The sequence below is a fragment of the Colius striatus genome, chromosome 18 (genome assembly GCF_028858725.1).
Source record: "Colius striatus isolate bColStr4 chromosome 18, bColStr4.1.hap1, whole genome shotgun sequence".
Classification (NCBI taxonomy): Eukaryota; Metazoa; Chordata; class Aves; order Coliiformes; family Coliidae; genus Colius; species Colius striatus.
Window position 1 is genome coordinate 2,714,315 of NC_084776.1, and position 25,759 is coordinate 2,740,073.

At 45.3% G+C, this 25,759-nt stretch overlaps 1 protein-coding gene across 2 annotated transcripts; it reads left to right on the forward strand.

The window, feature by feature from the left end:
* Positions 1-1,764: 1,764 nt before the first annotated feature.
* On the forward strand, positions 1,765-25,206 carry LOC104555080 (ATP-binding cassette sub-family A member 10-like). 2 transcript variants are annotated; one of them, XM_062010544.1, is made up of 39 exons: positions 1,765-1,909; positions 4,006-4,115; positions 4,493-4,703; positions 5,118-5,276; positions 5,517-5,617; positions 6,365-6,591; positions 6,897-7,035; positions 7,370-7,555; positions 8,562-8,709; positions 9,206-9,377; positions 9,960-10,015; positions 10,403-10,513; positions 10,610-10,785; positions 11,181-11,300; positions 11,652-11,790; positions 11,927-12,017; positions 12,302-12,441; positions 13,013-13,132; positions 13,300-13,495; positions 14,232-14,398; positions 15,088-15,215; positions 15,555-15,692; positions 16,206-16,319; positions 16,506-16,676; positions 17,024-17,134; positions 17,811-17,939; positions 18,691-18,759; positions 19,240-19,331; positions 19,754-19,874; positions 20,207-20,324; positions 20,741-20,832; positions 21,514-21,683; positions 22,261-22,336; positions 22,590-22,684; positions 23,098-23,217; positions 23,437-23,577; positions 23,829-23,908; positions 23,989-24,044; positions 24,623-25,206. In XM_062010544.1, the coding sequence occupies exons 2-39, from the start codon at positions 4,014-4,016 to the stop codon at positions 24,719-24,721; spliced, it is 4,881 nt and encodes a 1,626-aa protein (XP_061866528.1). In that variant the 5' UTR covers positions 1,765-1,909; positions 4,006-4,013; the 3' UTR covers positions 24,722-25,206. The 2 variants fall into 2 exon arrangements, with proteins under 2 accessions (XP_061866528.1, XP_061866529.1); XM_062010545.1 differs by lacking the exon at positions 1,765-1,909 and adding an exon at positions 3,780-3,864.
* Positions 25,207-25,759: the final 553 nt, after the last annotated feature.

The window sequence follows — 25,759 nt, forward strand, 5'->3', positions numbered from 1 at the left end:
AGATTTGCTTGCCTGTGGCACCATACATAGCACTCTGCAAGTTTTCTGCCCCAAAGAAAAAGAAAGGCTTCTTACTTTCATAAATAAAGCCTTTTTCCTGTGACAAATTGATGTCTGCCATTCATCTGTACCCCTGCTCAGCAGAGTTGCTGTGCTGAGAAATAACCCTGCTGAGATGAATTGCTGGTCCCAAGGCAGTGAGGAGGGCACTGAGGCTGAGCACGGGGGCTTGGCTGCTGGAAAGAATCACATGCAAACTGAGAGGAGGCTCTGAGATCCTCAGTCATCCATGGCAGGAGGACACCAGGGCTTTGGCTCACTCAGTTAACCCACTCCCTGTGGATGTTTGGGAGGGATGAGGGCACTGGTAGGGAGAGGAGGACAAGCACCAGCACACCAGGCAGTGGAGCATCTCTCCTTAAACATCTGTCTGCCAGGGCTCAGTTTAATAAATTAATAAACAGCTCTGCATATGCAGGCAGCCAAGTGTTTCCCCAGCTGCCCTGATGCCTTGTCCCCAGCACTTCCAGCCTCTGGGAAAGGCTGGGCTGGAGCCCATTGGAGGACAGGGACAATGCCATCCCATGGGACACACATGGCTGCAAGACCCTGTCCTACACCATGAGCTCCCCAGTTTACAGGGACTATGCATGTGAGGAGGATGCAGGTGGTTGCCATGGCACTGATGTGTGTCTGGCAATGCAGGCAGGGATGTGGGCAAGCAGGTACCAGCAGGTGGCTGCAGTGGCTCAGGGATGGGCTGCTCCTGCCAGGAAAAGCCCCCAGAGCATTCACCCCACACCTCCAGAGAGCTGCTCTCCAAAGAGATCTCCAAACATCAGTGCCCCTGCCAAGGAGGTGGGCAGGGAGATGTCTCTGCTTTAGATTCACTGACTGGGACCTGTCCTCTCCATTTCACCTAAGATGAGAAGTTTTCTCTTTGTGAGGAGGGGCTGAAAGGACAGGAAAAGGTTTGGACATCTAGAAGCTGCTCTGGGGACTGGTCTTAACTTCATTCTGTGTCCTGACATGACACCTCTGCAGTCTGTCTGCCTCTGAAACCTCTAAAAGTTCTTTAAACATTAGGAATGGGGGTTTTTTCCCACTAGGCAGAGTAAAGGGAAGCAGATCCAGATCATCTGTGTTTATGAGTCCAGCCTCTGTCCCAGCTGGTCCCTGCTCCCTCCCAGGCAAGCTGTAGCAGCGGATGCTGTGGGGGGTGACCCAGGCTCCTCACTCAGCCTGGGGATGGAATCCAACCCATCCCCTTTAGAAGCACAGAGTTAGTCAAGAGAAGTTTGTTTTCATGTTTACAGTATGCTTTTTGCTTAGAAGAGCTGTTGCTATCCAGGAGGCAGCACTTCACTGCTCTTCCTACACCACTCAAAACAGTTTGCAAACACACCTTGGCCATTCAGAGAGGAGCAAGAGTTACCCTTTGCTCCTCTGCATACAGGGACATGCTGTGATGTTGCTGTTGACTTCAGCCTCTCTTGCTGCACTTGAGAGGCATAACAAAGTTTGCCAGAGAAAAGGGGGTTTGTGTGGTTTGTTGTTTGGCTCGTTTTCCTTCTCTTGGCAAAGACTCAAGAATTTCCTGAGTAACTTTGTAGAGAATCCTCTCCAGCAGCTCAACAGCAATATGCTCTGTTTGCTTGTTAGAACATAAATAAATCTGAAGCTCTGCCAGGGAGGAAAGGGGGAGGAAAGCAGGGAAAAGCAAAAGTGATGGTGTGAGGAATGCCTTTTGGCAGAAGTGCCTGAGCGAAAAAACGAGTGCGTGGACAAAGGAGCCCTGAGAGCTGCTGCAGCCACCACCAAGCCCTGCCCTGGGAGGCTCAGCACCTCTGCTTTTACAGGCACACTGCAAAGGACAAGCTCTGGATTCCTTTCAAACCTTCCCATTAAGGTAAGGCATTTTTAAAGTAAACCTTCTGCTTAAAGCAAATAAGAAATGGCATTTAAAAAAGTATGAAATCATCCAGTGATCAGGAACAGCATTACTAGTGCTGGGTGAGGGTTGGATGAGGAGGTGGAACACCAGGCATCCTTCTAACAGGCTGAGTTAAGCTTGTGACCAAGCTCAGTCACTATTTAAAGGCAACAGAGTCTTTTTAACCTGACTTTGATGTGAAGTAGCACACAAATGGGGCTCAGTTTGTGGCAGAGGTGTGTTTCCAGTGTTCCTCCGTGCTAAGAGGATGCAGCAGCTTCGTTTCTGCTCAGTATTTGGAGTAATACAGCACTCAGGAGGAGCAGATCTCTCTCCCTACATGCAGTGCAAGCCAAAGATTGGATTTTAAAAGTCTTCTCTCCATCTGATGTTCTTAAAGATTCCCTCCTGTAGTTCTGAAGGAGTGATGAGACCAGTGCTGCATTTCCCCAAGCCCTGCAGCAGTGTGGCTGGGGTCAGGCAGCACTGAAGGGGTGATGAGGAAGGGAAACACATGGTACATATGTGATGTACCTGGTGTGCTGGCTCTCACCCCACCCAGGATCTCCTGAGTGTGAAGCTGAGGCTCCAGCAGTGTGTCAGCTTGTCAAGGTTCATTTGTGTGACTATTAAAGTGAGGGACAAACTGGAAACCTGCTTCAGCTGTGACACAAATCCCCTTTCAAGTTGTGGAAATGCATATGGGTGGTGTGTACTGTCTCATATCTTGCTTCTATCAGGTTTAAAAGGTGACCAAGCAGTTTAACTTCAGTTTCCTCAAGGAGGTCTGGAAGTCACTAGAGCAGGCTAATTCAAATCTTTATGTGGTAATGTCATCTGTAAGAGAGAAATCTACCCAGGATGTGATGGCAAAATAGCAAACCTCTGCCACTGAGCCAGTGTCCCTGCCCCATCCTCCCACCAGCCTGTGCCACTGCATGTGTTTGCAGCCTGTGCCTGGGGAAGACTTGTCAGAGCTGCTTTTCCAGTGTTTCAGTGTCTGCTGCCTTGTTACAGTGGAGACAAATGAGCAACTCTGGCTTGCCTGTCAGCACCAGGAGGCATCATTCCCCAGAGGGAACAGAACTACACAAATCATCCCTCTGTACAACAGGAAGGTTTGAAAGGATGAGATCCAGAAATGCTCTGGTATTTCTACCTGAGACTTCCCTTGGAGACCAAGATCTTGTTTGGAAGTGTATTGTAACTTCATGTGTGACAGCAGAGCAGTTTGGCTGAGTGGAACCCTTTGCATTGGAGTTATGTATTGGTTTGCTGATGTTCATATGGACATATCCCATCTGCAAAAGTCACTCTGACAGCTCACTTTGTGCCCACTTCAGTAAATTTCCACCAGCAGCATTATTCCAGGCAACAAATCCTTGTTTTGCTTTAACCACATCTTTTTAAAGGACGCTGTCACAACTTTTGGGACAACAGAGCAGCTCCTGCTCCAGCCTGTTTCCCTCTTGTTTTCCATGAATAGCCCAAACAAGGACAGCCCTCCCAATTGCACTTCCAAGAATTTGTTTTCTCGTAGCTCCACGTTACCCTCCACCAACTCTGCTTTCCAGATGAGCTCAGCTCACGCCACAGCCAGCAGTTGCTCAACACTTCTTGGTGCACAGCCCATAGCACATCAAGATTAGACATAAAAAGACTTGGGTGATTTTCATCGACCATGTTGTTGTCGTTATTTCTTGGATATTAAGGCCACCCAAAGCTAATTGGGTCATGTAATATGAACTTCTCCTTTTGATTTCCTAAATGACTCCTCCCAGCCTTACCCTGCTACACCAAGGAAGCGTGGTTATGCTTCGTAGCTCACTGCTGAGCTGCAAGGACCAGGAGTGTGTTGGGGACAACAAAGTTTCTTGGTCTCTTGCTGCTAGAAGCTGTGCTGCAGGGTTGGCTTATGCTCAGCACTTGAGGTCTGAGTTGCTTCAGCTCCCTCTCTTGCAGCAAAAAAAAAGAGAAAGGGAATATTACTGTGCAGATGTGCAAGCAAAAGCAGTCACTGCTGGTCTAGAGTTTGTTGTGTTTGAGAGTCATTTTGGTTGCATTGTTTGTAGGTCCAAAGATGAAGACACTTCAGAGGAATATAAGTGTATTCCAGCAAACTAAAATCCTCTTGTGGAAAAATGTGCTTCTCAAGTGGAGGATGAAGATGCAGAGCTTTCAGGTAAGCTAACCAGAAAACCACATGAGTAGGTAAGCCCTGGCAGTGGCCAGTCCCTGCCTGCCTCTTACCCTGATTTCTTTTTGTGACATTAGAAGTTAAAGTCCTTTCAAAGAGCCTGACTGGTAACGAACACTTTGAGGCTTTGCTTTCTTAACTGGCAGTATTTCTGCCTTTTCTGTGACATGTGAGAGCACAGACAGGCTCTTTGAGCAGGGTAATTTACTGAGGTGACGGGCACAACGCCAAGGCTGTGTGTGAGTTGACATCTGAGAGCCAGTGTGACTGAGTGCCTCTTGTTTGCATTTTAACCTCATGGAGAACGTGCTCTTGTGCTGTTATACTATTAAACTCTTCTCTCCACTCTCTCCCTTACCTAGGAGTGGGTGTTGTCTCTGTTCTTTCTGCTGCTGATGTTCATAGTGAGCATGTTCATGATGAACACTCGTTACCCCGAAGTGCCTTTCAGCCCCCTCGGGAAGCTGGATGATCCTGCCTATAACGCCACTGGGGTCACCATCGCTTTTACCCCCAGCACTGGGACCACAAGGCAGATCATGAATAAAGTGGCCCTGAGCTCTTTAATGACAGGTGTGTTTTGCTTTGTAAACATTTAGTTTTGCTTTTATCTCACTTATTACATACATGTTGTGTTTTAGTCGTTCTCTGATGGTTTTGGTCAGTAGAGAAAATTCACTCCAAATCCTCCCCCTTGCAATTATTGCTTCTGGAGTATTTCTGTTACTAGTGAGGCTAGAGTGTGCTTTTGAGCTTTAAAGCTCTGCTTTTGGAGAATAATACTCTTAAGCCACCTTGGTTCAGTCCTTTGAGGACTCCTCCTTAACTGGTAAAGCACAAGCTATGGAAAGGTGCCACCCTGCCCAGTGAGGAGAGCTGGAAAAGGAGGATTTGCAGTGCTGGAAAAGCAGAATGTACACCCAGTATCTGTGCAGCCACTTCCAGCCATGCAGAAGCTCATTGCAATGTTTTTCTTACAAACTGCAGGTATAAAACTAAAGGCACTGGACAATGAGAGAGCCCTGGAGGAAGCCTGGATTTCAAATAATGAAATGATAGGGGTTGTGTTTAAGGACAACGTCTCCTATCGCCTGAGGTTTCCTACTGGGAATGTGGTTGTTCCAAATGACAACTTTGGACACATAGGTAATAGGAAATGAAAGTGTAGGGGTGGGTGATTGCCTGGCATGGATAGACATCCCTGTGTTGGATATAAGCCACGTGTCTTAAGTGTTTTTATAACTTGTTGGTTTGTTTTCTCTCTCAGAGGGTCACTGTCTATTTGAAGAGTTTCCCAGGGTGTATGTGCATGCCCATATCTGTAGTGAAAGGCAATTCCATTTCACTGCTCTTTCTTGTGGTGCCCTTAACCTTTCATCCTTGCAGACAGCTGTTACGACACCTCACCTCACTTCTGCCAAAGCCCAAAGTATTGGTACAAAGGCTTCCTATCCCTGCAGTCCAGCATTGATGCTGCTATTATAGAGGTAAATCAAGCTGGTGAACTGATGTAGGTGTCTTCTTCTTTTACACTTAGTCCTGAAAAGACAAATAGCTCTGTGGCAACAGCAAGGGATGGACTTGTTGGAAAATTCTGCAGAAATACAAATATTTTCACATATTCAGCCAAGTGTTCTTGGTGCTGACAGTGAGAACTTGAATGTAACCCTCAGCTCCTGAAGGAAATCATGGCTTTCAATTCAAAGATTGGTACTAACTTTCCTTTCTTTTCAAAATGATGATTTCTCAACTAAGCACCAGCCATAATACCAACTGTTTGATTTAGAGAGTTTGTCAGAGTCCAAGGAAGAGGCAGTCCTTGCAGGAGCCTGGGGTGTGATGACTATCTGCCTGATGACTTGGTTTCAAAGCAGGCATGTCTGTCATTTCTTGTCCTTGCCTTCCAAACTGTTCCTCAAAAGTATCCCAGTGTAGAGGTCATTCCACCCAACTGGGCACTTCCAGCTCTCCAAGGCTGCTTTCATGCCCCAGGAGAGAAACAGTACCTTGGGGAACATGAGTCAATTATGTGTCTGGATCCTCTTGTTGAGCTGAAGGATTTATCTCTCTCAGTAGACAGGGGAGGGAGTTTAGCTGAGGTGCAGACACACAAGTGAATCAGATTGAGCCCTTCCCATAGGGCTTTACTGCATGAATCAGGTGGTTCCTTATATCAAGACATCTCACTGGAGAAAATAATGAAACACTGAGGTGTTGCCCTTGAATTCCTTCAGGTGGTGGCAAATCATTCTGTTTGGGAAGAACTGGAATCAATTGGTGGTGTCCGGATGAAGTCCCGGAGCGTCCTCTCCTCAATTACGTTAGACTACGGTCACTTCATGGTTACCATCGTGATGTGCTTCTCTCCATTCATGTATTTCTTATCCATGAATGTTGTAAGGGAGAAGAAGCAGCTCAAAGTACTGATGAAGACAATGGGGTTGTGTGACACTGCCTTTTGGTGAGTTCTCTTTCAACTCAAGTGTCCCTCTGCCGACAATCCGCGTGCTCTTGGGCATTGATGCGATGAGCTCGTAAGTTGAACGAGTTCACAAGTTTTCTCCAGCACTCTAAGGACAAACCAGGAGGGTTTGGGGATATTTCCCCACTAAGCTGAACCATGCTATCTGTTCTGCACAGAGTATGAAGAAGTTAACCCTGGGGAATACTTAACATTTCCATTTCAGATGGTTCTGCCATGTAGGTGAAGTTGTAACGATGGTTCTTGATTGAAATGAAACTATAATGTCACCTTTCCATCCTCAGGCTCTCCTGGAGTCTGCTGTATGCTGTGTATGTGATGATCCTGTCCTGCCTGCTGGCAGCTCTCGGGGTGCAGGTAGCTTTCCACCTCAGCAGCTTCCCTGCCATCCTGCTGCTGTTTTTCCTGTATGGCCTAGCTTGTGTAAGTCAAGTTTGAAAGCTAAATTTCCTCACCACATGATCTCTTACCACGTTGATGAGTCTGAACGTTATTCCAGAGCCTTTTTGACAGTGCTCAGGACCGTAGCCTTTGCATGGTCATACTAACTGAACTAACTGAGTGGGTTCTCAGCAGCAGTGATTTAAACTGCAGCCTAATGGGCTAACAGCCAGTAAGTTGGATCCAAAACACCTGATTTGAAACTCAAACCAACCCACTAAGGAGGACTTTACTATATTTTATTACACAAATGGAAGTGCTAATGTCAAAGACATTTATTTCCTTCAGTGATTGAAGGAAACTCCTGTTCTTACAGATCCACCTGGTTTTCATGCTCTCCTCCCTCCTAAGGACCTCCAAACTTGCCGCCTCCATGGGAACCATCATCACTTTTCTCTTCGGATGCCTGAGCCTGGCAGTGCTGATAGAAAGTCTTCCAGAACCACTGAAGTTGTTTCTCAGTCTCTTCTGTCCTTTTGCATTTAATGTTGGCATTGCAAAGGTATGGAGCATCACCTCTGTGGCTTAGCCTTCCCAGTAGAGTGCTTGTCCTGGCCCTTCTAAAAGAGAGGTAGAGTACATTTTGTCACAGATCATGGTAATAAAAGACCCTTCTGTATGACACTGACATAAGAAGTCATCGTCCTCCTTTCAAAAGACCATCTTTTCCACAGCTGTAAAATCTTGAGGTACTTTTCACTTATGCCCACGCTCTGTTTTGACACCTCCATGTGAGCTGTGCTGCCGTTGGGTAGCAAAGAGAGGCTCCAATGCCCCCATCCCATCCTCCAATGAGAGCTGATGAATGCAAAGCAAAATATGGCCCTTGTCACAAATAATCTGCTCAATATCTGAGGAAATCCCAGAGAGCCCATTGCTACACACAGCAAGGCTGTTATCTGCTGGGACTGGACTCCAGGCAGAGGGGACAGTTGTCTTGGGGACATCAGCTCTTCACCTCCTGGTCATGTCCCTCTCACTGCAGTGACAACTGAGAGCTGGAGTTTTCTGCTGCACTCATCCTTCATCCAACCTTGGATCATTCTGGGCAGTTTCCTGCTCTTCCATCAAGTCTTATCTCCCTAGCTCTGACTGAGGCTTTCTAGCTCTAATTGTTTAATACTTTATTTCCTGATGTATCAAAATAACCTGCCTGGGAGAGGAGATTTCTGCACCAGCAGAAAAAGAAACACTTTGCTGTTCACTTGCCATACAGTTACAGCAATCACTATGTGAAATTACACCCTTTGCCACGACTCTGTCACGTCAAGGAGGCCAATATCATGCTTCTTGAATGATTTTCTATAAAACTCTGCTTCTGGATTGTTCTGGAAAATTCTGAGTGAGACCATAAGAGCTCTGCATGGAGTAAAAGTGTTTCTGTCCCTCACTCAAAAGAAAGGAAGAGAAATGAGTTGGTACTGCAGACAATTTCTGGGTTATCAGTGTCAGTTGCATCCATGGTTTGATAATCCAGCCTGAAAATTCTTCTCTGTTCTTTATTTCAGGTTTTCTACTTAGAAAAATATGGAATAGGTTTCTCTTTTTCTAACCTCATGGAGGAGTCATACTTTTTATTTTCAACCTACATTATGCTGGTCTTTGACTCAATCCTCTACATGCTGTTAGCTGTGTATTTTGACAGAGTCCTGCCAGGTAGGTATGGTTTATGTTTATGGTCATATTTTCTTCTTTAATGCTTTTGATCTCTATGGATTGTGTGTAATAGCTCCTCAAGGAGATGACGGGCTGCTCCTTTCCCTGACTTGATGAAAACAGGCTTTGGACTAAAAAGATGTGTTACACCACTGAATGACTTTACTGCTTTGGGCACACACTGGTAATTCCCAAACCAGAGACAACAAAGTATTTAGTGGTTTTGGTTTTTTTCCCTAAAAAGCCCTGTTTGTGAGAAAATAGTAAAACAGTGTGGGGGGCAATATTGTGATTCATTAACTACAATACTGAGTTCATTAGGTATAACTCTGAAGCCAGCTCTCTTGTCTCACCTACCCTAGCTCCAAACCTTTTTTAACTGGACTAAGTACCAATTTTAAAGTACTTATTAGAACCTCCTCAATGTTTAGTTTAGGATGATGTCTCGGTTGTGGCGTTGGTTAATGACAGATCATCTGCTTTCCTTTCTTTCCAGGCAAATATGGCATTCCAGAATCCCCTTTTTTCTGCCTGAAGCCCTCATACTGGTTGCAGAGCAGAAAAGTCTCCAGCAGGGAGATGCCTAGAACAGCAGCAAGCCCCGAGGAGCTCCTTGGTGATGATGTAGAGCCGCTGCCCCCTGAAATAATGGGGAAGGAGGGCATCAGGTTGAGAGAGAAAGAATTGCTATTTATTCCTCTATCAGTTGGCTAGCTTGGGTTTAATGTTTCCACAGGCCACCATTTCTGCCATCAGCTTTCTTTTGACTTATGCAGGCAGTTTTTGTGTCCATGAGGCTCTTGCAAAACACTTTGTTTCACAGAGGAATAATAGAGACAAAGTGCAGATGAGACAAGCAGGTGATTTGGGCTGGTCACTAATGGTGAGATTTGGATTAATTCAGCTCATTTTTTTAAAAAGCAGGGGGTTTTGCTGTGGATTTTTGTTAAATGTCCATTAGGGACAACAAGGAAGATGCAGAGGGCAGTGTGCTGTAAAACAGACATCTGCTGCAACAGGCTTGACCTTGTCTTTGCAAGGATGAGTGTTCCCTCACTGAGTGCCAGTGTTCTGCCTGGGTACAAAGCATGTCAAACCCTGCCAAATCTCAGAGTCTCTTCCCAGTATCTCTTACTTTTAAAATGACAGAAGGGGCATTAAATTAAAGTCATGAGAATGCAAAATAGTACCAGGGAAATGTATTTACAGAAATGACATCTACAATAATCTCCTCCTTATCTTCCTTTTAGACTCCACAATGTTAAAAAAACATATAGAAAGAAAGACAAGACAGAAGCTTTAAGAGGTATGGAAGATGTCATATTGAGTCCTGTTAAAGATGAGGGAAAAAGAGTTGTTCAAACTTTTCAGTCAGACAAAGTAATAAAACAACAATTGCACTACCTAAAATATTAACTAATGCAACTGTTTTGGGCAGTTTTTATTGATTTTCCTCTCTTTGCTCTTATTAAAACTGGAAAGCTTTTTTTCTATTGGATTTTTGTCTTTTCTGCTAAATCCAGAACAGCTTCTTGTTCCCTTCAGTTCAAAGGTTGCCTCGATTTCCTTAATGCACTTCTGACTGATCATTTCTACTTAGCTTTTGTGCTTCATGACTTCTCCTCCCACCAACAGTGAGTACAGGCAAGTAAAACCTTAATTTCTTCCCAAACTTGGTGTATTTTCATTATAGATTTGTCCTTAAACATTTATGAGGGTCAGATCACTGCCTTACTCGGGCACAGTGGGGCTGGAAAGACAACGCTGTTGAACATACTGAGTGGACTCACTTCACCTTCTGAAGGTAGGATGGAAAGGGTGGGACAAGATTGGGTGGGCTTGAATCAAAAGCTGTAAAGATCAGTGTGTTTCACCTCATCCCTTTCATTCCTGTGAACAGGCTTTGCAACTATATACAACTACAAGCTCTCTGAAACAGGAGACAGGGAAGAGCTTAAAGGGATGGTTGGCATTTGCCCACAGTTCAACGCACAGTTTGAAGTCTTAACGGTGAAAGAAAACTTGAAAACTTTTGCAGAAATCAAGGGCATCAAACCCAAAGAGGTAGAGCAAGAGGTAAGGGTGTGTTCCCCTCTAATGCATCCCTCTGTAGCAATGTGAGCCTGCAGGCAAACCTTGTGTTTCACTAAAGGCTCCTTTAGCACTGGGAAGCTCAAAGAGCGGTGGCTGTGCCTTCGGAAAATCAAAGCTGGTGTTGAGCTTCAACCAAGTCAGCAGACAAACTGTGGTGCAACCACAGTGATTCCTCTGCTCAGCTCACAGAGATGAGGGACTGTAGCAGTCCCTGCAGTGGCTAGTCCTGTTGGTGGTGGGTCAGTGTGGGTAGCAGCTGGACTTTGGTACATGATCTTAGAAACCATGCCTTCAGTCCCAGCCAGAAGTCTTTCATGGCTAAAATGGGGATGGAAGGACAGGTGGTGCTGGGAATGCTCATCCTTGTGCTATTCTAGGTGCAAACCATTATGGAGCTGTTGGATATCAGTAAAGTTCAAGACACTCAAGCTGAGAAACTGAGTGGTGGGCAGAAACGGAAGTTATCCATTGGAATAGCCTTGCTTGGAAACCCCCAGGTAAAGCAGCAGCTCTGAAACACGGGGTATGTTAAGGTATATCATAACTAAAACCTTATCCATGGGCTTGGCTACATGTCCATGCAGGATTTCAGACCTCTTTAAAGCACTCACAATTAGCAAAACTCATCAATTTAATGAATTCAGTAAGTCATAACCTTGATCTTGCTAGTCTGGTTTTAAAGCAGATGGCTCCCTGAGCTCTGCAGAGCTCCCAGAAGAGTTTCCCTTGCATGAAAGGTGACCTGTGTGTCTTGCCTTCCAGACCTGAGGCTTTCAAGTGAACACCAAACCCAAAATACATGCAATTGCTCTGGCAACAAATAATGTCTGATTTTGTTCCTTCTGCAGGTTTTGCTCCTGGATGAGCCAACAGCTGGGCTGGATCCTCTTTCCAGGCACCAAGTGTGGAGCCTCCTCAAGGAGCACAGAGCTGGAAGGGTGATCCTCTTCAGCACCCAGTTCATGGATGAGGCTGATATCCTTGCAGGTAACCTCAGGTTCAGCCTGTAGCATCTCTGCAGAGTAACCCTGGAGCAGCAAGTCCAGGTGTGAAGGTCAGCTGCAAAACAAATTGTGAGTCACTGCCCTACAGCATAAAATCCTTTGGCTTTTCCTTTCTTTAGACCGCAAGGCCTTTATCTCACACGGGAGGCTGAAGTGTGTCGGTTCCTCTCTGTTCTTGAAGAAAAAATGGGGGATTGGCTATCATTTAAGGTATCTTCAGCCCCAGGAACTTGTATCTGGGAACATGCATGTATGAGAAGCAACCAGAATGACTGTAAGAGGGGCACCATAGAGCAGATGTCAAAATAACATGACTTGAGTTAATATTCAGCTGAATTAACTGTATCAGCACTTTACTTCAGAGTAAGGAACGAATGAAGGATGCTGGAGTTTCATTTTTGTGTGTCCTAGCAGACACAGTGTCCTTTCTGGTGGTTTGGGTTGTTGTTTGCTTTTCAGAACTAACCACCTGATTGTTTTTTTCAACTGAACAGGATCCATGTCAGTGAGTCTTGTGACTTAGAGAGCGTGACATCGCTGGTTAAACGGCACATCCCCAACGCCATATTCTCAGGACACAGTCAATATGAGCTGAGATATAAACTACCATTAGAAAATGTGAATAAATTCCCAGGTAATGTCTAGTAAAATAACCAAGAATTGCCCATAAAGAAAAAGTAATCTCAAATGTGAGGAAAGGGAAATGAAAGGGGAGCCACAAGGACTTTAGAGCTGTTGTATTTTGGTTTTCCAGATGCAATTTCCATACATTGAAGAACAAAATGGACCACAAAGGCTTTTTCTCAGTTTGTAATGAAAAAAACAGCAGGCTAAACTGGGCTACATGTGTTACTGAGAGTTTATTCTTCTTTCTGTTAGAAGACAGTAACAAGGGGAAACTCCATATAATTGTACCAGTTGTACCTTCCTCAGTCACTGTGCCCATCACATTCAGTCTAGCCCTTCTGCCTCAAAGGGTGCATAGTCTGAAATGGGAGTGCTAAGTAGAAAAACCTCCTCAGTGAGCTATGGATGCAGCAGTTTTGTGTTCCTCCAGACCCTTTGTATCCTGCCAGCTCCTTGTTTTATCATTTTCCCTGGCACTGGAGATGCTCCACTCAGGTTGGCTCAGCTGAACCCAAGTCTGGGCTGGAGATACTCATGTTTGAAACCTTGAAGGAACTGGTATTATTTCTGTCCTGCAGATCTGTTCAGTGGCCTCGACAGCTGCTCTAACCAGGGAATCATCAATTATGGAGTTAGCATGACAACCCTGGAGGATGTCTTCCTGAAACTGGAGGGAGAAGCCCGACTGCACCAAGAAGGTACTGTCGTGGCTGCAAATACACAACCTACAGCCAAAGAGAAGGGCTGCTTTGCAATAACCCTTGGGCACATCTCCAACACTACTAGATGGCTTTTAATTTTGTCATACATTACAACATGGAAGCTGTTCTTGGACAGTAATGTGCATGTGGAAAACTCTCCACAGATGAGCACGTCCTTGGGGAGGAGTGGGCAGAAGCAGGACCACGATGCCCTGACGAGATAGAGCCAGGCTCCCTGCTGCTCTCAGACACTGGGAAGGCAGTGGTTGGTGGCTGGGCTCTCTGGAGGCAGCAAGTCTTTGCCATGGCATGGGTGCACTTCTTAAAGCTTAAGAGTTCAGTGAAAAACCTGCGGTCAATGTAAGTACCAAAGTGACTTTCTCTTGCAGCTCTGGAGCTGGACACAGTTGCAGTAAGGAGGGGGACAATTTTCACACTGTTGTTTTGATGAGCATGTGGATTAATTGATTTTGGGTCTTGGCTGTGAATGGTCTTGGTAATTTGCACTCAGAAGAGAGGAAAGCTTCTTTCTTCCCAGAGCCAGTGATATAAAATCTGCCTTTTATGCATTTTCATTTCTCTACTGATTTATGCAAGAGACACATTTTCCTTCTGAGGAAAATAACTCAGAAACACTTTTGTTTCTGATGGAGGAGGAAGTTTTAAGATGAACTGGGGTGTACAGAGAGAGGAGGGGAAAATACTGCTTTCAGATTTCCTCTTTAATGGTTTTTAAACTTCTCTTGTGTTGGCAGTTTCTGAACTCACTTGGCTCTGTTGGTCCTCAAGCTGACATTTCCTGGTGAGGCACAAGAAACAGAAGGGACATGCTGATTCATGGAAAAAATTATATCTTAGGGAAGTCTGAAAGGCATTTCATAGCCCTAAAAAGCTGAGCACTCCATTTCTGAGGTCCTCTCCCTGCTAAATGTTGAGAGCCTGTGTGAATGATCAAGGTTTGGAATTTCTGAAGTTGACGTTGGTTTATAACAGCAAGAGCGTGGGGTAACCTGCACATAGTCTGCCATTCCCAATGCACATGTCTTCTGCTGAATATCTGTTTTCAGAGCCTTTATTCATCTCTTTCTTAATGTAGTTTGCTGCTCTATGTGGTTTACCTGCTTCCTCTGGTTTTGCAACTCTGCCTGATCAGTGCCTGGCAGAGTGTGAGCTCTTGGGAGCTCTCATCTGCGCTGTACTTCTCGCCCCTGGGGAAGAAGGTTCACTCAGAGACAACCAGCCTCTTGGTCTACAACAACACAGGTGAGAGGAACGAGCCTTTCCTCATCCTTTCTTATTCTGGGGTTTCTTGCTGTTGCCAAGGAAAATAAGTGAAAGAGCAGATGTTTGTAGGATGAAGGATATCTAAGGGAGGATGAAGGAGATCTAAGGGGAGGATGAAGGTTTTTGTAACAGGCACTATCATTTTTAAAGGGTCATGAATCAAGCCCACTTTGGCTTCAGCAGCTGGTGAGATCCCACTGCAATGATGTGAAAGGGATATGAGATTAGAAAGGACTCAGTTCTTTCCCTGCCCCAAATCCAGACAATGTCTGCATTTCCAGAGTGTGGGATAGTCAAACCAGGCACCATACTTCAGTAGGAGCTCACTAATGCTGAGTCACATTGATAGTCTGCTTCCACAGTCTTACCTCCAACAATCCCACAAGTGGATGCTATTTTATACTCTCTGGCTGGAGCATGATACCTTTGGCTTCATCACAAAGAATGTATTTTGTAGCAACTCAGCAAAGGCAGAGAAACACCCAACAATGTAAAGATTCAGTCAAAGAGACTGAAATCCATCACCTTCACAAAATGTAATGTGCAAGTCTGATGTCCAGGGTGATTGGACTTTTGGTGGTCATGGGTTAAAGGAAAGAAAAAACCCCAAACACAAGCCATCAAAGACTTGAGTAATATGATTCCTTTGCTCTTGGCTTTCACACCAGGCACAGCCATCAAAGACTTCATCCAGGTGCTTGAAAGCCAAGATCTCTCAGTGGAGATAACGAACCAGGAAAATATCACAGAGGAGCTAAAACACAACGGGGCAATCAAAGTGTCTCGCAAAGGTCAGGTGAGGAGTTCTGTTCTTCTCCCATTTCTTGCCAACTATTGAATAACCGAGCAAGATGCTTCCCTCCAGTTCTGCCTGTGGGATGGTCCTATTGAGGAAGGCTCATAGATATAAGGATTTGAAAGAAGCTAATAAACTATGTGTTAGAGGAGTCCTTATCACCTTCATCCTTCACCTCCAGCTTTACAGACTCCCAATAACTCATCACTTGTTTTTTAGCTAACAAAGCATATGCAGAATTCCTTCAGTCCTGGATTCTCCTGGTATGCTCCTTTCCTACCATTTCTCTGCAGATGAGAAAAGCCAAGAGTTTTCTTTTTCTTTTCTTGCTCTCTGAAGAGCTACAGGTTTACAGTGTTATGTCATGTGGAGGCCATCAACTGCTTCCCAGTGCTTGTGAACGTCATTAGCAATGCTCTGCTGGGAGCCCTTAATTCCACCACTCACATCCGGATCTGGAGTCATCCATTTTTCTCTGTAAGTGTCTGAATCTGGCAGCCAGAAAGTATTAAGAAATAGTTCTTAAATCTGCTTAAGGTATCAGTCATCAGACTTCAATGGGAAGCCACATGGGACTGCCTATACCTGTAAACCCACCTTCCTTGACGGTGCCTCTGCAACCAACATGTTTGCCTTCAGGAAAAAGCTGTTTCCCTTGCAAGTGTCAAGGGTTGCTGAACAGAGAAGGTTTCTTCAGGAGGTTCCTTATTCTCTACATCACTTTATTCAAGCTGCAGCCCATCAATTAACATAAGAGAGAGCTTACCACAGCTCTGGGGCAAAGGAGTGGGGCCCGTAGCACCCACCTCTCCTCACAAGGGACAAACACTTTGCAGTGCTATGGTTTGGGGAAAACCTTCCTCCTGGCAATATTTGATTTCAGATGCTACTTTGTGTTCAAACTCACCCTGTACTCCATGAGAAATGCAGGAAGATGAATTGTGGCACCTGCAGATGTTTCCTACAAATGTTTTCTTCTTCTGTTTCCAGATAGATAACACACCTTTCTGGGATTATTTTCTCTCTGTTTACTTCATTTACATGCTGCTGTTATTCCCTGGTTTTCTTCCTCACTTTGCAATGGGCTACATGCAAGATTACAAGGTAAATTGCCTGAAATTGAACAGATTTAGGGTGGGCAGAAGGGATTACAAATGCATTGCCACAGGGATGTTTGAATATGATGTAACATCAATGCTAACAGCTTTTTGTTAACTTTTTATGTCCTGGGGTGCAGTTGACCAACCAGGCACTGACAATAAACTGCCCTTTGCATTGTGCCTTCCCCAGGTGGGAGCTCGTGCCCAGTTGAGGATCTCAGGGCTCCTTCCCTCAGCATACTGGTGTGGCCAGGCACTGGTGGACATCCCACTGAGCTGGCTTCTTCTCCTCTCCATGTTTGGGCTTCAGCTTGCAATTCTCAGGAAGACTTCTGTGATCATCAACAGCTGCTTCTTGCTGGTACATCCATTCTGGTCATTACTGGTTCACTAGGCAGGGATTGGGGCAACACTTTGAGTATGTGTAGGGGTAGCTGAGATACCATGGATACAGATAGTGCTGGCACTCCTCTGGGTCCCCAGATGCTTACTGACCTTCTCCTTGTTTCACCCCCTATCATTTAGGTTTTCTCAGGTAATAAATCTTGCCATAACATCCTCCTTTGCACTTAGCAGTACAATTGCAATTAATTTCTGAATGCCCTGAGGTGTGACCCTTTTAGTGGAACCACATTGCTATAGATATGCTTCTGGTTGTTTAGATCAGTTGATTTTCTCCAGTGAAAGGTGTTTTTTTTCTTGCTGTAGGTCATAGCTTCTGTTGGCTATGGAATCTCCATCATTCTCTTCATCTACTTGATCTCCTTCGTCTTTCGCAAAGGATGGAACAGTGATTTCTGGACTTTTATCCTGATAGTGGTGAGCATAAGGCCAGATACTGTGCTGTAGGGTGTGCAGAAATGGATTTTGGGATCTTAAGGATGAGCTAGAGGTCAAAACACCGAGTGTGGGTGTAGAACATTAATATGGGCATGTGTTTTATAGAAGCAAATCCTGTATCAAATTGGTGTCATCATGCACTTTTCCCCACAATCCCACTACACCACAGGGAAATGCTTGGATCTATCCTGAGATGGTGCAGGAACGGAGACAAAAACACAGGGAAATGCTTGGATCTATCCTGAGATGGTGCAGGAATGGAGACAAAAAGTTATTGCTCTGTTCAGCACTTCATATCCGAGAGATGTTAGGTGTTGAGACATAAGCCATCTGGTTCTACGACCTGAAAGTAAATGGGTTATTTGGCAAGAACTGGGATGGAAAAGAATAGGACAGGATTCCAAGCTTCATGCTTCTGCCTGAAGCAGTCCTGTGTCTGGGAGGAAGTTTCCCTGGCTGACCCAAACCAGCAGCCTACCCTGAGGCAGAGACAGCTGAGAACCTCCCGAGCTCTCACTGTTTCATGTCTTTACACCTCTTGTCCATTTGTAGAAATTCAACAGGGAATTGAAAAGGTAGATCCAGGTATTTTTGAGGAGCAGGGAGGAGTGTAAGCTTTCCCATCAGCTGAGTGACCCTCTGGTTTTATTTTTAGGTGTGCCTTGTTTCGTTCATCATCGGCAAAATCCTTGAATTCGCCGTCGATGTTTCAGCCTCCCTCTGCGTTCTGTCTCTCTTGATTCCCATGTACCCAGTGATGGGGATAATAACCAACTCCATTAATGTAAGCAGTGGTACTGGGTGAGGAGAAGCTTCCCACCATAAAACACAACTGTATGTCTTTGTGAGCAAAGTCTGGTGGTGACCACATTGGTTGGTTTCCACAATGGGTGGGATTTTCCAGATGGACATAGCGCATCATTAGGTGGCCAAGTTGGATTAGATATCACTTTCCTGGCTGTTTGTTATGGCTGGGGGCTTCTTGTGCAATTGAGCTGTTCCTGCAGATTAGGGAAGCACTTTTAATTCTTTCCATGCAGAGTCAAGCAACTTGAAGAATCATAAGAGAGATTTTGAAGCTGTGTGTCTGACTTTGTGTGGAAATTGAGTGAGGAGAATACTCACAGGGCACTTTACTCCCTGTCAGCTGAGGGTGGCCACAGAGAGTAGAATAAGGATTTAACAAAACCCTCCAGCTATGTGCAAGACCATTTATGAGCCATAAGTGAAGTCCATATAGAAGAGACTCCTCCTCTGCCCTGTCCCACTCACCTTCACCTCTGCTGGGACCCCAGAAGAAGAGTCTGAGCCATATACTGAGTGCCATGACATTTTCTGGTGTAGGGCTGGGATGCCCAAAGTCAAACATCTGTATTTGCTCATCTGCATGGTGAATATTTGGGGTAAAACAGAGGGTTTTGGATGTTTTCAAAGCATTTGTTGCTTGCTTCTAACCCTTTCAAAATGAGCCAGCATTATACTATAGAATTACAGCTCTTTGTTGTTTGTTATGGGCTTTTGTTTTATTCTTATAGTATTTTAAAGAAGACACTGAGGCATTTGATGTGGAACCAACGGGTGACATACTAACAGCTGTCTTTGCAGTAAGGACAATTTTAAGATCACTATTATTTGGGAATGTGTGTCTCCTAAACCCTGTCCTCAGTGACAAGGAAGCAGGCAAGATCCCTCAGCTCGTTTCATGCAGAAGGAAGATCTCAGTGGGTCTGAATGACTCCCCTGTGCAAAAACAACCTCCCTCCTTTGAAACGAGGAAGGGAAAACCAAATGAGCCCAAATCACTTCATGATGACTTGTTATATTGTTAATTGGGTTTCAGTTAATGATGACTTGTTACATTGTTAATTGGGTTTCGCTTCTGCCATGAGTATTCTCTGCAGCGTTTTAGGTGATAGCAGAGTTCACAGCCCTCAGGATTACCCTGATTTAAATGTTAATGGACTTTATTTTCACACCCCATGTTTTTCCACCCATGTATTTTATATCACTGCCACTACCCTCAGCTTCAGCCATAGCAGGATGGAAGGCAAGGCTGTTAATGTGGCAACTTCTCTTCTTTTCAGCCTTATATCCATTCAGTGTGTTTCATTTTTCTCCTCCGATGTTTGGAGATGAGATATGGAAGAGCAGTTCTGAGGAAGGACCCACTGTTTAGGTTTGTATAAACACACATGCACGTGTGAGATCTAAACTCCTAGCCCACTGCTTTGCCTTGAAGACAACATTTTGATCAGGTTTCATTGCCTTTGTGTCCTTAGCTTTAATTTTGCCTTTAAATACTGGTGATATTTCATGACTAAATTAACCTTTTAGATACTACAGTGCTCTGCTAACATAAAACAGCTCCCCAGCTTGTTAGTACCTCCACAAATCATTGCCTGTGCTGTTGTGGATGTACCAGTTTGGTTTTGTACAACACAGAATGATTATCAATATAAAAATTATAATAATAAGTTATTAAAAAGCCCACAAGAAACATTGAACCAGAGAGATATTCACTCCTGGTCTAGCTAAAATGCATTGGTGGAGAACAAAGGTAAAGAACAAAATGCCAAGACAAATCTGGTGGGTTTGTAGGATTTCCCCAAGAAGAGAAATCAGCCACCAGCACGCTGAGGAGGTCGAAGAGGAAGATGAAGATGTTAAAGCTGAAAGAGCAGCAGTGAGAAATGCCATAGTGGCTCCAAGCCAGGATGAGGTATGACTGAGTGCTGTGCTTCTCTTTTTATTTTATACCAGTAAGGAGCTGGTTAAAAACAAACCAGCAAGTCTCAATAAGTGCAAGCCAATGCTCTAGCTGTCCTCACTGGGAAAATCCAACTCCCAAATGGCCAGTGGGAGTCTCATCTGGACAGATAAGGGAGCTTTTAAGAAGGATATGGACAATAAAGTGTCCTGTTGCATGTCATATTCAAAGACCTTTAGAAGGTTTCCTGCCTCTTTTAATGGAAAAAATATTACTGGAGGATTAATGCAAGATGATTAATCCAAGATGATAGACTAATCTTTCCTCCTCCTCCTTGCTTTCAGAACTCAGTCATTATTGTCAGCAATCTGTGCAAGGAATACAAAACCAAGGAGGCTGGTTCAGTTTTTAAGAAGAAGAAGAAAATGGCCACCAAAAATGTTTCCTTCTGTGTTAAAAAAGGTGAGATCAAAGCTGTTCTCCTGATCATACCCAGAGAGTTAATTCTCTGCAGATTCTCAGTTGTCTGAGCAAGGACATCAAGGTCAAACCTGCTTGCTCCATGGTTAGGGCACATTCAGTTGATGTGTTAATGACGTGGATGCATTCTGTTAGTCACCTTTCACTCTCCATTATCTAGAATAACACAGTCTCCTCTCTCCAGGATCCACTTCAGTGGCTTCTGAGACACCTGGGAGCAATGCTTAGACAGAGAATGGAAGCATTATAAGCTCTCAGGGCATATATTTATGCTGTTTACTTTTGTGTGCCCTTTGATAGTAGCTCGTTCTCTTCCAGATTTTGTCTTTTGTGGGGCTGTGCCTGATGTGTTTGTTGAATGGGGAGGGTTACTAAGAAATTATATGTACTGATTCCAGGAGAAGTATTAGGACTTCTGGGGCCCAATGGAGCTGGTAAAAGCACAGCTATCAAAATGATCATCGGGGAGACAGAGCTGACTGCTGGGCAGGTAGGAGGGGTCTGGAGAAAAGGGACAGGTCCATGGTAAAAGTGCAACTGCAAACCTTGCACTGAGGATAAACTACACATCTTTTTCAAAGCATCATTAATGACTGAGGTGTTACTAAATGAACTTGTGGTGCTATTAAACGAAAGAAGGTATTAACAAAAATTACAGTGAGCTCTGTCTGACTTTGCCAGGCAGTTGCATCTACCCTAATTGGCCATGTTTCTATTTAGAAACCATGTAAATGGAGGCTGAAAAATTACTTCCTTGCTCTTCATGTTTCCTCATCTAAATCCCAAGGAAGCCCATAGCCTTCCTCTGAACCATTCCCTTGTGTCTGGGCAAGGCTATGTGAGAGGTTGGGACATCTCTTTTTTTGGTGGTATCCAGCAACAGGACAAGGGGTGATGGGATGAAGCTGGAGCACAAAAAGTTCCATTTAAACACAAGAAAAAACTATTTCACTGTGAGGGTGAGGGAGCCCTGGCACAGGCTGCCCAGGGAGGGTGTGGAGGCTCCTCCCTTGGAGGTCTTCAAGACCCATCTAGACACGTTCCTGTGACCTGGTCTACATTGACCTGCTTCTGCAGGGGGGTTGGGCTGGATGAGCTCTAAAGGTCCCTTCCAATCCCCACCAATCTATGATTGTATGATTCTATGAGAATGATCAGCCTGGTTGTGCAGGTGCTGATGAAGAGGGGAGATGGAGCAGCCCAGGACCACATGCCTGCCTTCCTGGGGTACTGCCCACAGGAGGATCCGCTCTGGCCAGACCTCACTGTGCACCAGCACCTGCAGGTCTACGCGGCTGTGAAAGGGGTGTGCAAGGAGGATACAGCTGCTGTTGTCAACAGGTACGGGACAGGGGATGGTCAGTGTTCTTACACCCTAGTCCTAGGGCATGAGGAAAGGACCAGAAAGTCCAAATTCACTGTGAGCCAGAGGCAACCTTGAAAGAACTGAGGAAATGGAGCTGCAAAGGGGATTTTGTGCTAAATGTGATTGAGTGGGTTAAGAGAAATCTCCAGCTTTCCTGAGTGCAGTGAGTGGGGATGAATTTACCACTAATGTCTTTTTAAGTGTGTTATCTTTAGGAAGCATTTCTAAAATCTCTGATGTTATAGTTTGGCACTACAAAAAAAGGTGCCTAAGTGCTGCCTGCTCAGCTGACACTGGCAGGGTGGAATGGATTTATAATGCTGGTGACACTAATGATGGGTTTAGAGAAGAGCTTGTGGCTTACTTGGTACACTTTGCTTCAAATATTCACTTACATCTTTATACCACAGTAAATGTTTAATGAAAACAAGCAGGAGTCAAGAGCAAGCAGAGGAAAGTGCCTTTTTCTTCTCATTTTGGGAATCCTTGGTGAAAGTATTGAGCTGGGCATAACAAAGTTGTTCTTTTTTCACTTGTTCCCTTTCCCCACAGGATAGTGAATGCTCTGCAGCTTCAAGGCTACTTAAAAAAAACACCCAGGAAACTATCTGCTGGGATAACCAGAAAGGTGTGTTTTGTTTCACCTATAATGACCACTGCAATGCTCACAGCACAAATCAAAAATGCCTTCGGTGAGTGGAAGGACCTGGGTGTGCTCTGAGCTGCCTGGGAGAGCATTGTGGTGGCTCCCATGTGGGGTGATGGAAACCACACTGCCTAGAAATCAGAACTTTGATTTGCATAAACAGAGAGACAAGAGTAGACAGAATGCCAGGGGCTGCAGGAGATTTGACTCAAAGCCCTTTCTTTCCCTGTCTTAGCTGTGCTTTGCAGTGTCTGTGCTGGGCAACCCTGAGGTCCTGCTCCTGGACGAGCCAACAACAGGCATGGATCCCAATGGGCAGCGCTGTGTCTGGTGAGTAGCACCTCAGGCATCATGCTGGGAAAGGGTTGGAAGCTGAAAGTAGATGCCTAAGGTTAGATAAAGAGCATTTACCCCAGCTGCAGTTAGTGCTGCTTATCACATGCCAACGGTTTTATTGGAAACACCTTTTTTCTGGTTCCTAGAGAGAGAAAACACTTTATCTCCATCCTTGTTGCAAGCTTTAGGGCAGTCATACACAGGATTGAGAAGGATTCAGAAAGGGACCTGAGGCAAAAAGCACTTTTCTGTCACTATTTCCCAGTATTACCATAAGCACATCAGTCTAAAGCTGCTGTAGGTAAAGTTTTCACGCTTGTTTCAGTGGAGAGGCATTTGGAGGGACAAAGGTGTAAGAAAAAGTGTTCTTAGGGAGTATCAGCTTTTTTTCTTCCCCCCTCTCCCAGGAAAATGATTCGTGCTGCCCTGAAAACCAAGGAGACAGGAGCCATCCTGACAACACACTACACAGAGGAGGCAGAGGCGGTGTGTGACCGTGTGGCCATCGTGGTGTCCGGGCAGCTACGGTGGGCAGCAGCAGGGCCAGCACACAGCTAGGCTGGGAAATGCTCCAGGCAGTGAGAGGAGCTTCTCCTCCAGCCTCCCCTGCCTGAGCCCATCACCGTGGGCTTTATGAAGTGCTCCCTGTGATCTCAGCAGTAGTACAATTTTGATGGAGCAGGTGATGGGGCACTAAGCTTTTTACACTGATATCTCTCTTTTTTCCCCTACCCCCTCTCCTGCAGCTGCATTGGCTCCATTCAGTACCTGAAGAACAAATTTGGCAAAGGCTATGTACTGGAAATTAAGGTCAAGGATGCAGAGTGCACTGATCTTCTCCATGCTGAGATTTTGAGGATTTTCCCAGGTGCAGCCCGTCAGGAACGGTAACTAGACAATACGGGGTGAATGGTGGCTTCAGCACTGCCTCATGCCTAAAAATGGCCCCAGTGTGATGGCCAGACACAGGACCTCAGCTGGAAAGGGTTGAACAGCTCAGAGTCCCTGTATGTTGATCAGGTTTGATGATGTCACCACATCCACCCCTGCAGCACAATGTCCATAGCATGGCATCGAGTTTTGATCCCACAGCCTCAGTACAGAGCAGGAATCACCTTTTCTTCCTTTTTTCTTCCAGGTTCCCATCTTTGCTAGTCTATAAGGTCCCAATGGAAGATGCACTGCCCTTATCTCAGTCTTTCTTCAAACTAGAGGAAGGTAGGAGCAAAACAAGATGACTTCTTGACAAGGTGAAACACAGACTGTTACCTTTCTCCTCTCTTTCCATTTCTCCCCAGCCAAACGAAACTTCAACCTTGAGGAGTACAGCTTCTCTTTGAATACTTTGGCTCAGGTAGGTGATTTCAAGGCTGGATATGCTGTAAAGGCATGAGCAGGAACAATAGCCACAGAGAGATCTTAGCCAGTGCAGTGACAGAAGGCTTCTCCATCATAAATCTGCCTGGGGGTGGTGGGCAAGGGGTCCTCTACTGGGAAAGGGGTCAAAAATGGCTTGGGTTTTACTTCAGTGCTGGAGTTTAGCATGGTGGGAACAAGCCCAGGCAAAGTGTTGCTGCTTGACTCCACTTACCCAAGGCAGGCATACCACACATGCAAGGGATGGATGCCCATGCCCATGGTTGCTCCTGAAGCAGCAGGTTATTGCTGTTTGTACAAGGCTGGTGGCAAAAAGGAGGAGTGTTTATATTAATCCTTTGGTGGGTAAAACCTACTCTCTGGATACACTTATGGGCAGCTGGTGCCTCTCAGAAGAGGAACCAGAGCACAGGAGCCTCAGCCACTGCTTATGTGCTCCTCACATAAAGCTACTTCACAAAGTAGAGGCTGCAGAGCTGTGCCTCCTGTAAAGAACCATCACAGTGGCTACTGAAAGACAGAGAAATAAGCAGAGTTTTATCTTGCCCATTTCAGGTTTTCTTGGAACTCTCCCGAGAGCAGGAGAAGGAGAATCTGGATCTGGCTTTGGATGGGACTTTTGAGTGGAAACATCTGCAGCAGGAGGACTGTTAAAAATGCTCATTTACACATTACTTAGTATTAAGCTACCCAATGTGATACTGCACATATCTCCTGCCATTATCAGCTCACCACGAAGAGGAGGAGCAGGCTCTGCCTTTCCAGTGAGCGTTGGCTGAGGGCTCCTCTCTGATGCAGAAGACATTCCACCTGGACTCTGTAGGTTGTCTATGCTGAGCTCTACTGCAAGTTGTATTTCCAAAGCCTGATTGATGAAATTGTGCCTGCACTGGTGAGAGCTCTTGTCAAGCAGAGGGACAGAAAGGCCTGCAGAAAGAAAGGTCATAACTCATCCCTGGGGACTGAGGTTCTGCTTTGCTCACTGGATCTGGGTGCATCAGGGAATCTGGACATGCTGCCAGCCTTCTGGGCTCCTCTCTCACCAATGTGTGGGACTATTTGCCTACAACATGTTTAAATACATCTTATTGAAATTTGCACTTTATTTTTATACCCCTCCAATAAATGTCTCTATAGAATCCATGATTACACTCATCTATCTTCATTGCTGTGTACTGTCAGGGACAGCTGAGCAGCTCCAAATCCTTCCCCTGGGCATGGAGGTGGCTGCAGAAGGCTCAGGGCTGCTAGCCTGATGATTTTAGTCCCTCATGTTTACTGTGTCTGGCAGCCTGGCTCAGTGGACATGCTCATCCCTGCCCTCCCTCTGTGTTGAGATGTGTGGTTGTCACTCCTCCCCCTGGAAACCAGCCTGGGTTGTTCAGCCTGGAGAAGAGAAGGCTCTGGGGAGGCTTTATTGCAGCCTTTCAGTACTTAGAGGATGCCTACGAGAAAGACGGGGATAAACATTATAGCAAGGCTTGTTGTGATAAGACAAGGAGAAACAGGTTTAAACTAGACCTAGACTAGATATAAGGGAGACATTTTTAATGATGAGAGTGATGAAATGCTGCAAGAAGTTGCTCAGGGAAGTGGAAGATGCCCCATCCCTGGAAACATTCAAGTCCAGATCGGATGGGGCTCTGAGCAGCCTGATCTAGTTGAAGATGTCCCTGCTCATTGAAATGGAGC

Bases quoted from the DNA above. Each gene is read 5' to 3' on its own strand.
- LOC104555080 (XM_062010544.1), top strand. From the start codon at position 4,014: ATGAAGACACTTCAGAGGAATATAAGTGTATTCCAGCAAACTAAAATC. The intron at 11,791-11,926 runs GTAACCTCAGGT...TCCTTTCTTTAG, and splicing joins TGAGGCTGATATCCTTGCAG to ACCGCAAGGCCTTTATCTCA. The intron at 13,133-13,299 runs GTACTGTCGTGG...AACTCTCCACAG, and splicing joins AGCCCGACTGCACCAAGAAG to ATGAGCACGTCCTTGGGGAG.